This window comes from Limanda limanda, chromosome 20, assembly GCF_963576545.1.
Source record: "Limanda limanda chromosome 20, fLimLim1.1, whole genome shotgun sequence".
Taxonomy (NCBI): Eukaryota; Metazoa; Chordata; class Actinopteri; order Pleuronectiformes; family Pleuronectidae; genus Limanda; species Limanda limanda.
The window spans coordinates 12,888,558-12,902,021 of NC_083655.1; the positions used below are offsets into that span (position 1 = coordinate 12,888,558).

General features: G+C 44.1%; 1 protein-coding gene and 1 non-coding gene across 2 annotated transcripts; one reads left to right on the plus strand and one right to left on the minus strand.

Moving 5' to 3' along the window:
* Positions 1-4,610: 4,610 nt before the first annotated feature.
* On the minus strand, positions 4,611-4,692 carry trnal-uag (transfer RNA leucine (anticodon UAG)). Its single transcript has one exon. It is a non-coding gene; the product is annotated as a tRNA-Leu (tRNA).
* A 705-nt stretch (positions 4,693-5,397) lies between these two features.
* On the plus strand, positions 5,398-12,853 carry pex2 (peroxisomal biogenesis factor 2). The gene is made up of 2 exons (XM_061093898.1): positions 5,398-5,437; positions 11,251-12,853. The coding sequence occupies exons 1-2, from the start codon at positions 5,434-5,436 to the stop codon at positions 12,234-12,236; spliced, it is 990 nt and encodes a 329-aa protein (XP_060949881.1). The 5' UTR covers positions 5,398-5,433; the 3' UTR covers positions 12,237-12,853.
* The last annotated feature ends 611 nt before the right edge of the window (positions 12,854-13,464 follow it).

Here is a 13,464-nt window from a genome sequence, read left to right on the forward strand (position 1 = left end):
CGGCCTATTCAGTAAAAACATCTGAGAAAGCCTTATGGAAGAGAAGCTGTGGCAATGCTGGTTTTTTATGTTGCTGAAGCAATGCCAATACCAATACAATTAAGTTCTAGATTTATGAAAGTAAAAAATGGACATGCTTTGCAGTGACCTTTGTGACGAGTAAAGAGAGGACACAAAGCTGGCCCCCTGACCTTCTCCATAATAGCAGACAAGTACTTTGGTATATAATAGACCATAATTACTTTTCTGTGTGCAAAACCTAGTCAAAAGAGTGAATATTGGCCATAACTGAAATGGAACAATACCTTAAGGTCACTACATCAAGTGGTGATGATGTCTTTACAGTCCTGCTTTGCGCTGATGCAAACTTGGAAAAAGGAAAAAACACTTTGTTGGAGCGTCTATGATTGGAGCATGTTTTTTTGCACACGGCTTTCCACCTCCAGTCCATTCGGAATGAATGCTAATTTGTAGCTTCCGCCAGAAATCGGTTGGGGCTACAAGCTTAGAATATAATTAAAGAGGCCCTTCTCTGCTCAACTCCTTTTTTCATTTTACACGCAGCTTTTCCTTAAGAGTTCACTCTATCTTAAACAGCAGGTCTCAATTAAAACAAACTTTTCTGCATTTATTCTTTTAGACAGAAACTTCTAGCGTGACGCCGTGCTTGTCCTAACTTTAGCCATAATTCTATCAAATTATATTATTCTGTCTTGACAATACATTTTTCCTTGAATTCACTGTTAACCATATTCAGTGTGATCTCAGATGATTGGATTCTGTAAAGTCAAAGGGACCTTGGCCTCGAGTAGTGCACACAAACAAAGCATCCTGGAGACGATGGTTCTGCACAATGGGGGGGAAAGCAAAGAGCTGTTATTCTTTATTTTTTTCTCTCTCTCTCGGTTCTCTCTCGGTTTCTACTGTTGTGCTCGTGTTAGGTGATGGTTGTCTGCAGTGTTTATGAGTACACATTTCATTCTATTGACATTTGCTTCTTTACTTATTGGATAAGAACAAATAAATGTCCCTGGTTAAACAAGAAGGTGATATGTAGCTACATTTATTTGTAGATATGCTGGAGGAAAAAAGGTTGGTTTTGCATCCATGTTGCTAACATAAAAAAAAAAATCACATGGACAAATTACCCTGATCTGTCTTTTACTTTTTCTAGAGCTTATATTTAATTAATGTACTAAAATATTTATGTTCTAGCACACGCAACGAAAGCCATGGGCGTGCCCCAAAATCGACTGTGCATATCACAATATCTCCAAACTTGTGTTTTTGAAACCACACAAAAATGATTTTCAAGTTAATGTTACAGGCATGTACAATAATATTTTTTTGTGTCGTAGATTTTGTATAATATCCCTCTAAATATATTCTACACCTCTTCATGTACTGAAACATTTCGACATTAGTCTGTTTCTTGATGACACAAAAATCTGTTAAGGAAATAAATACCACAAGATTTATCAAAATTTGTATAAAATACAAAAATATCAAAGGGAAAAAATGCTGGATTTAGATTTGCTAAGTTAAGTTGAAAGAATATAACAAATATTAAACAATTTTTACATCAAGTATAGCATGAGAGGTGCACAGCTTCATCACCGATTCAGAAAGGTTGTGGTCAGCTTCCATCTGTAGTTCCTCGATGGTCTGAACCAGCACCTGGTTCTGTTCTGTGAGGTCATTCACGTAGGTCTGCAGGAGGTCCTCTTTCTTCTGAAGGGACAACAGCACAGCAGGATCAAAATGTGGTTTATTTACTGCATTTTCACAAGCTGACAGCAGAACCAAGAAGGTGGTCTTTTCTACAAGACTAACAAATCAAGGACAAACAGAATCTATCCTTTACACGTAATCTGTGCATCACAAATAGCTGTCAAACAAGAGACCGATTAGGTTTGCTAGAGAAGAAGATTATGATTTCAACACTGTCCATTTGTTTGATGTCGACTTTTTTTTCCACTTTCTTTAACATTCTAGTTTAACAGGCTTTGAGTGGAAACTAATTGTACATTTCATCAACAGTATTAATAGGAAACATGTCTGTAAAATGCTCAGTGACAAGGTTTTCTTAATTTTTTCTATAATATCCACTGATTGCAAATAGATCACAATACACCAATTTATAGTTATGCTTGGGCAACTGAACTAGTTAGTTAAGGAGTAAATAATCAAGTGTGGGTGGGGACAGAGATCTGGGTCTACAGCGTTGAAATCAAACAATGAACCCATGAACCACCCACTACATTTTTCTATAAAATTTTTCACTGTGCAATAACTAAATTATATTATGCAATAAATCCCTATAGTGGGAATTTATTTCAGTATCAACATTGTTACATGAGGCTGAGTTGCAGAGACAGTATATCATAATATTATACTCTCACCTGTCAAATCTGTGTTTTTGAAATTAATACATAATTTTTCCAAAGCTTCATCATAATTCCAAGTGATGTCATGTATCCCTTTGACAGACACACAAGCGAAAGAGCAGGGCCTCACAGGGGAAACATTAGAGCTCCCGAGACAATCAGGAAAACAGAATATGAAAATGTATGTTTTATTTAGTTGTATCTAACCCTTGTGTCTTTAGGGTATTCCCACTGAGATGAATACTCTCATTTAAAAGGGAGATTCAATGGATGGGGAGTCAATAGTCCCACTGGAAAGGTTGTGATTCTCTGACTTAGGGAAAAGAACACACACTTCTTGATCCAAATTGCTGTTACTGTGGTGGTGTAAAGATTTGATCTAACCATACTTTTACATAACATTTACCCCAGCTTTAATGTCTGCTGTGGTCAGTGAACTCATTCTACATACACATGGTTAAATATCTACACTAGGGCATTGTATTGAGACGGTTGTCAAACTAAAAACATTGTTTTATTTTCCTAAACCAAACCCAAGCCATAAACCTGCTTGTGCACTTGTTCCGTAACAGTTGCCAACACGTACAATTATTTCAGCTCGGTTAAAGGAGAGAGCAACTTAAGCTTATTTTGCCTTGGAGGAGCATCTTTGTTCACAAGTAGCTGTCCCCTCTAACTGAAAAAGTCAACAAGCAGTTTATACAATCCCCTGACGCATAATTTCACACTGTTGTATAGCTTCAGGGAGAGTAATTTTACAAAGATGGTAGATGTGACAGTGTCTGAGATCACATTCTAGGGTTGAATAGAATATATCTTGAGGTATGAAGATTAAAATGGAGCCATAAAATTCTAAAATGAATATTTTCGGCAACTGCCATAGCTCATAAGAGTAACAGCATGGATGGATTAACGTCATAAAACCTGCAGTGGGCTCATGGATGTATGGCCACTTCTTTTTCAATGGACAAGCTTTCTGATTAACTGTGCACATCAACCTTTTCGGACCTGGGAGCTCCTGGGTTCGAAACACGTAACCTTGTTAGGCGGGCCCTCAACTGGGGCCGGCTAACCGAAACCCATCTCCGAAACCTTGTTACACTTGCTTTGATGCAAAGCTCGGCTCACACAGGCTTCATTCAGCGCCTAAATGATGTCACATGACAATCCTGATGATTAGAAACCTCTCTTTTTTAAATATGAGGGTGGATTTGTGTTCCCGATCTCTGCCGCTCAGATGGACACGTAATGCAATTGGCCACCTGTTACAAGTTCTGCGGCTTTATGAAAGCACCCCTGTGCTTCCTCCTGTCATTTGTCTGACACGACAGAGGTCATCTCCTGATGTCCGAGTCACGGTGAGCAGGATGCTCTTTGATTTGTATTGGATGGATGATAACTTAATGGCAACTGATGTCGGTAGAAGACAACATCCTGAAGAGACTTTGGGTCTGAATGGGGTCCTCAATTTTTCTTTTTTTAACAACTGTAATTTATGCTATTGACTGGAACCATGAACACAAGCCAGGATCCTCTGAAGGCTGCAGAGTTTCCCCTGTTAAATGAACTGTGGTTCGATTTCAGTGTTAGGGTCTTTGAATACCAAGTCCTTATTTTTCTGATGCATTTTTAAATTCATCGTCCATTAAAAATCATCACGCAAACAAACCCTGAATCCGATGGATTTTATTATTTTATTTGATCCAAAAATTCAAAGAAAGAGATTAAATGGAGTTGGGCATTTAAGATGATTTTGAAGTCTTCTTCCTCCTTGAAAAAATAAAACAATGGGTCCGTCCAATCCTGAAAACCCACCAAGAACAATTAGGATTTTATTTTTGATCAAGGATCTGTAACATGATCCCGCTCGTCTGTTACAGGATGTAGGGGGTCCAGTTTGATACGTCCGTGGAGTTGGCGCTGAGAGATGTTGAAGAACAATTATTTAATTTTTTTTTTAAACTGCCACGAAGAAAAGGCTGTTGGTTTCTCAATTAAAAAATGGCGGTGAGTCTGCCTGAAATACACTGCTAGGACACTAGTCTACGTGTAGGCTACATCGTGGAAGCATGCCTTCTGCTTTAAAGAGAAAAACTGCTATATAAGTTCAAAACTACTATGATGCTAAACTGTGATGGTATAAACAAGTGTGCCAAGATGCTACACGGTCCAAAGTGAGTTCATTACGAGAACGACCTGGATCTTGTATGTAAATGTCCATAATGGCAGCGGTGGGATTCGAACCCACGCCTCCAGAGAGACTGGAGCCTAAATCCAGCGCCTTAGACCGCTCGGCCACGCTACCTTCAAATCCCTGCTCATTATCCATTTCTATTACTATGTGTGGTCTCACCTGCAGCCTGTCCTCCGGTGAGACCCCGGTGTCCAGCTGCAGCCACCGGAGCCTCTGCTCGTGGAGCCCCCTGACCTCGCCCAGGAGCCGCTTCACGTCGCTCGTCCCGGTCCCAGGACTCCCGGGGGCTGGTGCCTCTCCCCGGGGGAGGTTCGAACCATCACCCCGCTGTCCCCACCGGGCTACCCCTGACTCTGGCTCTTGGCTCATGCTCGGCCTCAAGTCCCCGACATTAGTGTCCCAGCAGCTGGCCCGTCACCGCTAACAGGCTAACAGGCTAACGCTGTGTCCCACTGCTCTGTGGTTTGAACCTCAGCGCTGTGCTTCATTACTGGGCTCTGGGTGGCTTTCTGCCATTGTGAGTGGGTGCGTGACGTGAACTGTGTTGTTGTGTGTTGTTTTGTGTGAGTTGCCGTGACTCCACCTGCTGCTCGGTCTCCAGGAGCCGTTTCCACAACGGACTGTCAACGTGCTTTCTGCCCGGTGGTTCATTACTGCACTTTGCCGCTGCGTTCGCACGACGCGATCCCATTGGTCGATCCGCTCTACGGGACTCGTAACCGTGACGTTCCGGCGCACCATTGGTCACTCTTCCACGCCAGGCGGGGTTTCAGTTTGACAACCCGGAAGTGCTGTTTTGTTTTCGTTGCACCCGAGGAGAGCTGGTGTGTCTCTGCCTTCTTCTGGAGAGAAATGGGTAAATATATACGAGCTGTGTTATTAAGAAGCAGCCAAGTCTGTATTAATTCATTTAATACTTCCGTATGCACACAGGAAGCCGAGAAGCGACACGTCTGCTTCGTTTAGACGATTTAAAGACTCGTGTTTGCCTCCTCGGTCGTGTGTTTACTTTCTACTTCCATGTTTACTCCCGTTTTTCTACACGTGTGTATCTACAATCAACTGGATTATTTTGTGTTTGCGTGTGTGTGTCTGTGGGTGTGTGTGTGGCTTAAACGACCCACTGCTGTGAGTCTTAGGTATATATATTTATATATATTTACCAGCTGCTACTTTGATGGCAAAGCTGTGACTGTGTGTGTTTCCCCTCTTAAAGTGTGTTCTCCTCCCTTGCACAAACTTCCATTATTCCCGTAAATAATCAGCGCCACGGATCAGAAGAAACACCTGCACTGAGATTCCAGGCGAAGTTGATCTCATTGATTTCCAAGTGACGACTCACCTCCTTTCTTTCATCCCAATCATCACCGCTCTCCTCTTATCAGCCTCCCGGTTATATCGCTCTCTTCCAGTGGCATCGACTGCGCTGCCCTCACGTACTCCACCAAAAACCTAATCCCCCCCCGCTGTGATTATCGCATAATGCTCTTGCCTTATTATCAAAATGGAGCAGATTTGGGTTTTGGTGTTGTTAAAGACTGATTGGCACGAGCTGGGGGTGGGGGGGGAATAAACTAAGAGACAATGCATTATGAAAAGAACATGGAGCGTCTGATTGCACCAAATTGAAGTATAGTTGTGTGCCTCTGAAGCTAAACACTTAGTGTAATGAGTTGTTTTTTTAAGGGGAGTCAGTGAAGTTACACTGGGCTGTGATCTTACTCAGGGGTCACAAGGTCATTTTATACAGTTTCCAAATGAAGGCGAGTGATAAAGGCAGCAGGGTTATCTGTAAACTTGGAAACAATTCCACCACAGGGCTTTAAGTAATGGTTTTATGTTTTTTGACTGATGGCGTCAAAGGTATTCAATTTAAAATATTAAGAAACATAGAAATGTATGTTTTGTATAATTAATTATCCAATGTGTCAAATTATTTTCTCTCTTGGTTTCCTTTTAATTTTAGTAGTACTTGCCAGGTTAATAAAGTAACACAATGATAGGAACTGGTAGACATATATAGACAAGGTATGAACACCCACACTGCAAATTAATTGTGATAATTCAGTTCTCTCTAGTATAACAGTATCTTTTTTTCCATGTTTGCACTGTAGCAGAACATTAACAGAGGGTTACTCATTTCCTTGTTACAGGAAATCTACGCATTGAACTTCCAAATGTAAATCAAACAAAACACGTCATGTCATTGGGGCTGCACAGCAACAGTCCAGTTAACCAAATCCATTCAGAGATACACATCAGAGATACACATACAAGAGGAAGTCACACAATTAGCATTTTTGGATTTGACCATCAGAGCAAATTCTTAAAATCCTCCATCCTGCAGTGGCCTCCACATTCTCATAAACTTTACAGTAGACCATAATAAGCAGCTGCCGGTTCTGAAGTTTTGTCACTTCTGAATACATTTTAATAGCTGCACAGATAAAAAAAACAGACAAAATGTTCCCTCTTTTATTAACAACCACGTTATTCATGCATAAAGAAAAGCAAAGAGATGTGCTGATCAAATATTCCTCAGGATAACACATTTTATTTGCATGAGGTGAGGCTCCAGCGCTTCCTCATTGACTCCTAAGAAAGACACAACTTCGGTTCTCTCATTTATTAGTTCCGCTGTTTCCTCTACATTCATTGTGCCTCTCTGCCCTCTAAATGTTTCATGACTTTTTAAGTTGTTTTTTTGCAAACCCCCGTACTTATTACTCATACAGCCTTAGCATAGTCAACCTTCATACTCGTGAAATCAATTAATTCTCTTAAATAATTTACCTTCTGAGAAAACCAGATTAAGCAGAGCACATTTTCTTCCTGTGTCAGATGTGCTGCTCTAACGGATGTGTATTTTTTTGTGTGTTCAGGCATTAACTTGGCCCTTACCCCATGGCTTGGAGGAGTCTTTGGTGATTAGAGAGAGAGGAGAGCCTTGATAACGCATTAGTGTGTGACACACACACACACACACACACACATACACGCACCCACTGCCTGAAGACCCCTCTGTGCATTTGCACACATTCATTTTTCATGAAACAGACTCATAACAATTAGTCTGGTTACCGCCTGGGTAATCTTAGCGTCCCTGTAATGCCTGTGGTCTGCTGTATGACATCACTGTCTTAAAAGTTCTAAATCTGACATTCTCATCCGTTCTCATAGTGAGGACATTAGCAGGCCTTGGCTAATAGGCTTGCGCTCGTTCCAGGCGAAAGAAGGGCAATAAAGTGAGGGGGCGGGAGAGAGAGGGAAAAAAATGAGACTGGACTGCTCAGAGAAATAAGCTCTATCCACCACGGCTTTTACACAAATTAATTTACATGAGCAAGGGAAGAAAATGTAAAGTTGTAATTCAGCATGCTTTGCCAATGCATTGCCTATTTCTCGCTACGAGCATCATAGAAAGCCAAGTGAACGTTTATGCATTATTTCTGAAAATATATTATGCTAACAACCATAGCTAAGTGCTCAGGAATTTGTGCACTACACCGCACCAGGAGCTAAATCGAGACATTTGGCCACACGGTTTCCAACTGGAGAGGAATGATAGCTGTGTGAGCGGCTTCAGAGCATTTGTCTGCGGCAGAGCAAGCTAAACGCAATCCCCCAGAGACACTCCACCTCTCCTGCATCCCCCAGTCTTTAGTCCCCTGCCCTAAACAGCCTCATCCCATCCCTAGACACCAAAAGCCAAGGTCAAGAAAAAAAAGTGCAGTCTTCCTCTGTCTACAGGCTTTTCCCTGGGTGCCCTCACCTCAGTATGGCTGAGACGTGTCTGCTTCAGGAAGGTTCCCTCCTCCTTTATTGTGACCGTCAGTCTGAAGGTCAGCTCCTAGGGAGAGGTTTGCACTTATCTGTTTTTTCCACCTCCCTCTTTTTTTTCACCCCCTCTCCTCAGCTCTCTTTGCCCCCAGTTCCTTTTCTTCACTGTGTCAGTAGACAGTAGCTCAGAGCTCCCAGCTGGGGTTGTTCACGACACGTTGTCTGAAGCGTCAGTCTTCGTTTTCTGTCTCTCCGTCGATCCATCTTCCTGTTGGGTAGCTGTCATTACAGCCCGTTGTCTAGTTTTCAGAGGACCAGGCGCCGCTGCAAGGCTTCAGTCTGATGCTCTGTACACTTTGGTTGCCTCATCTCTCCCTCCTCACACTGGTCATGGCCCCCATTTGCCTTGAAGCAATGTTACACTGTGTTCCCTGTTAGATTGGGTATTGTTGCTGCTGTTGCGGTTGTTGTTGTTGTTGTACTCTGTAAGCTACGGCAGTCAGCCTTGAGTCAGTGTGCTATCTTTGTCTGTACAAGATGCACAGGCTAAAGTAACAAGGGGAGAGAGGGAGAGAGAGAAAACACTCATCTGACCTGAGTCATAATACCCTTTAATATTCCACGGAAGATGTTTTTGTAACGCAGTCTCCGCAGCTCCGTCAGAAAAGGCGACACCTCAGACTTTTTAGGTGATTTTTCTGTTGATTTCCAGTGAACTCTTCTTACTTGCCTCCTGCCTCTGTTCGTTGTCAGCTGCCGACTCGCCAAGAGAGGGCATTCTGTCTCCGGGTCGGTCGGCTGGCTGACCCCCGGGAGAGTTATGAAGTTGATATATCACATCAGGTGTGTGTGTGTGTCTGTGCATGTGTGTGTGTGAATACATCAGAGAACGAGCCGGTCTTCTTGTATCTCTGTATACTTTTTGTGTGCGAATGCCGTGCTGTCTGCCCTCTAACACACGCCGTGTCGGTACTCTGTAAACACCGGCATTGACTGTGACTTTTGACTATTACATAAGAAACATGGATTTCCAGCTGTCCACGGTAAAAGCCCTGTAAATTCAAATGCTTAATTTTTATAGGCAGCCCGGCATTGACTGAAGTGTCTGCTTGTTATATATTTGCCAAGTGCTGCAAGTCTGAAGGGAAGCTGTCAATAGCAATCCCAGCTATTGATATGGCAGTGGGCAGGAGATGTTACTTGGCCCCCGACTCCGGCATCCCTCTGATCCCTCTACATCATAATTACATTAATATTGACAGACCCTTGACAATAGTCACATTACTATTGATAGGTGGCTGTCAATACCGTGTTTGCCCAAATAAAACATATTCATTCATAACTTGTAAACTGCTCGATAAAAGGCTTTGAAAAGAATATTGGACCCGGTCGGGTTCACTTTCCCGAGAGGGCTGCTGCTGTGACGGGGATTTCCATCACCTGCGTGTGTGTGTGTGCGCATCGGTGTGTGTGTGTGTGTATGTGTGTATTTGTGTGTGTATAACTATGGACTGATAGATTAACTTAGCTCCGCATTAGAGCTCTGCATAGATCAAGGCTACACTTGACATACTTAGAGTCACACACACACACATACACACACAAAGGCACATAATCTGCACATATTCTCCCATCAAGGAAAAAACTTTTAGATTACGCTAAACAAATGGAGCCTGTTTGTCGGTGAGCGTACACATGCAGTCTACCTCCGTCTTATTTGAAAAAGAAAAAAAAATTCAAACTCTACCTCCTTCACAGGCGAGGTTCTAGTCACTAAACATGGCAGCATTTCAAATGCAGCTCAATGAATTTGTCACACCTGCTTACTTCAGAGTGAATTCACCCTTTTTTTTCATTCATTTGCTAATTCTAACTTATTTGGACGGTGCTCTATTGAAACATCATGAATGCACAGATGGTTCCGCGCACCGCAAAAAACCCGAGCGTTGCCACCATATATATTATAATGTTATTTTTTCTCCCCTACCTCCTCGAGATATGTCTAAAGTGACCATCATCTCCTTCGCTTTCAGTCAAAACTGCCATATTTACCCAGCTGAAATCTCCTTTAAAGCCTCGTGACAAATCCTGTTCAGCGAGACACACAAGCCACTGTCAGAAAGGGGGCCTCTCTGTGGCCCTATTGCTCTGTCTCTCCCCTTGTGTTAGTTAGTCTTCCACTCCTTAAAGCGTTTCATTTGAGGAAAAGGCCAGATAAAACCAGGGGGGAACTGTGAGCAGCCGGGGCGCAGTGGTCCCGCCGTCACAATGGCGAGATCCCATATGGAGGCGACTCTGGGGGGAAGGAAATTGTTCCACATTTGGCAGATGTTTACGGTGTACCAGAGACTGTGCCGTTAGCCTAATCCCTAGTGATGTGATTTGTACACACACCCCTATCTCCAGAGGGAGCAGGCACCAAGAGCCCCTGGGCTTCGCCTCCTCTGTGTGTGTGTGTGTGTGTGTATGTCTGTATGTGTGTGTGTGTGTGTGTTTATACACCAGAGAGAGCAGTCTAAGACCCCCTGCTCCTCTGCATTGCGCCGCTCAAAGGTTGCATTAAGGACGGGTTTTACATGTGAAAAGTGATTTCCGTTCCTATGTATAAAGAAAAAAGAACCCTCCTAACAGGATGGGCCTCACCCCGAGGGGCCTCATTCCTCCCAACAATCCTCTTAATAGTTCTGCCCCCGTGTTTATTTTGTTCATAACTTCAACAGATCGGGTATGGCTTTACTTATATTTTAAGTTATTTAATAAGGTCATCCGACATTTTTGTATTTTAAAATTGGCAGTTTTCGAGAAAAATGCTCTGTCTCTGTTCTCGATATATAAACTGCAAAATTACAGTCACCTGAAAAAAAGCCTCTTTGTCCTGTATTTTTCCAGCAGGTTTGGAAAACGGGGACAACCAGGAGAGGACAGCTGGAAGCTCTGCTCCAGAAACTGATGGCGAGCCGCAGACCCCGGTGCTGCGCATCACTCAGCTGGATGCCCTCGAGCTCGACTCTGCCCTCGAGCAGCTGGTATGGACCCAGTTCTCCCAGTGCTTCCAGAACTGCCGCCCCGGCCTGCTCACGCCTCTGGAGCCTGAGCTGAGGGCTCTGCTCCATCTGCTCGTGTGGAGGTTCACACTCTACTCCAGCAGCACCACCGTGGGCCAGTCTTTACTCAGCCTGCGCTACCACAGCACTCTGTCCTCCTCTCCCCGGTACAGTCCTCTGTCCAGCAGGCAGAAGTTGGGTCTGGCCCTGCTCACCGCCGGCCCCCGCTGGCTCCAGGACCGCTCCCATAGCCTGCTGCTGGGTTTGGGTTTGACTCCAGGAGGGCCTGGAGGAGACAGTGGTTTCCTCCTACAGGGTCTCCGTACTTGCCTGACACTTGTTTCTAGCATTGCCCAGCTCGCAGGTCTCCTCAACTTCCTTGTGTTCCTGAGGAAAGGTCGCCATCCTGTCCTGGCTGAACGGATCACGGGAGCTCAGGCGGTTTTCAGCAAGGCCAATGTGCACCGGGACATAGACTACCAGTACATGAACCGGGAGCTGATGTGGCACGGTTTCGCTGAGTTCCTCATCTTCCTGCTGCCGCTGATCAATACGGGGAAACTGAAAGCAAAGGTGTCTTCACTTGTTTTCGGGGGAGAAAGGGCCACTGGGGAGGGAGGGGAAGAAGAGCAAGGGGTGTGGAAGGAGTGTGGCCTGTGCGGAGAGTGGCCCACGATGCCTCACACTGTGGGTTGCCGGCATGTCTTCTGCTACTACTGCATCAAAAGCCACAGCGTTGCAGACGCTTGCCTCACCTGTCCCAAATGTGGTGCAGATGCCGGGCAACCGGAGCCGGTCCAAATAGAGGAGGAGGTGATTGGCAGGCCATGATACGGAGAAGAGTTTATTTTTTGAAATTGCACCGACGTGAAACTGAAATAAAAAATTGTGTTTTATAATTCCATAGCTGTCCAAACTTAATTCAGGGAACATTCTCAATTGCCTATTGCAGAATAATCGTAACATCTAAGTGTTAACAATATTTTGGTTCATTTATCACTGGACAGAAGTATATTTATAACATGTAGAAAAAGATTTTGCGGCGCCTGATCTATGAGCAGCCCTCAGATTCACAAGGTCGTGGTGGATGAGTTTATGACTGGACTTCAGTCTTTATGATGTCTGTGCCTTCCTGAACACACATCGACCTGCTATGTTTAATGCATGCGTGCATATATTGACAATCCTCTGGCCCTTCTGTTTCTCCAGCCGGACTTTGGACAGAACTATTTGTCTTTGCTGCACTGGACAGACTACAGAGAACCACACAGAGCATATATTTGATGAGCGAACGTGTTGATTTATGCTCCAAATTGGCTCTGTGTGAGTGTGTGTATGTGTGTGTGTGTGTGTTTGTTGAAATGGGAATATTTGTTCTGATGAAAAATGCAGAAAGTCAGCTGAATAAATAATGGGAGGAATTTCTGATGCCTCTCATCATTGCCAAATTAGCATTTGCTGTGTATTTTGTGCCTAAATTGTATTTCAACATCATTAAAATTGATAGAGTGCCACCTCTTGGGTGTTTATTTAGTTAAGTGAAGGGGAGAAAGATGAGGGAAAGTTATAACAATCAGCACACTTCTCTCTCGACAGGCCCGGTCGTTCTAACTCCCATTATCCGTTTTCACAGCACCCCAACATGCTCAAGATCAAGGGGGCAGCCGGGGGCTTGGATTGACTCACACACACATACACACATGCACAGACTTGACAGCCAGCCTCTCGTTTCCCTTGGCCTTTCTCTCTTTTGCTGCCTTTCCATCTCTCTCCCTCTGTAATCTCCAGGGCCCTCGCCCCTATAAGACTGTAGTAAACTGTACCAAAACCCTGGCAGTCGTCTCCTTCCTCGCAGGCGAATTACTCTCTAATCCCTGTAATGAGTCCAAAGATGCTTATTTATGCTGGAGTTAACCTCCACCAGTGAGCCCAGCCCCAGGCCAAACGCACCCCAGCTGAGTGAAGCCTTTCCTGGGCTGACAAGAGAAGAGTGAGGGGTGGGTGGTGTTTCGGGGGGGGTGGAGGCTTACCTCCCACCTCTCCTCCTCTCCTCACCCCC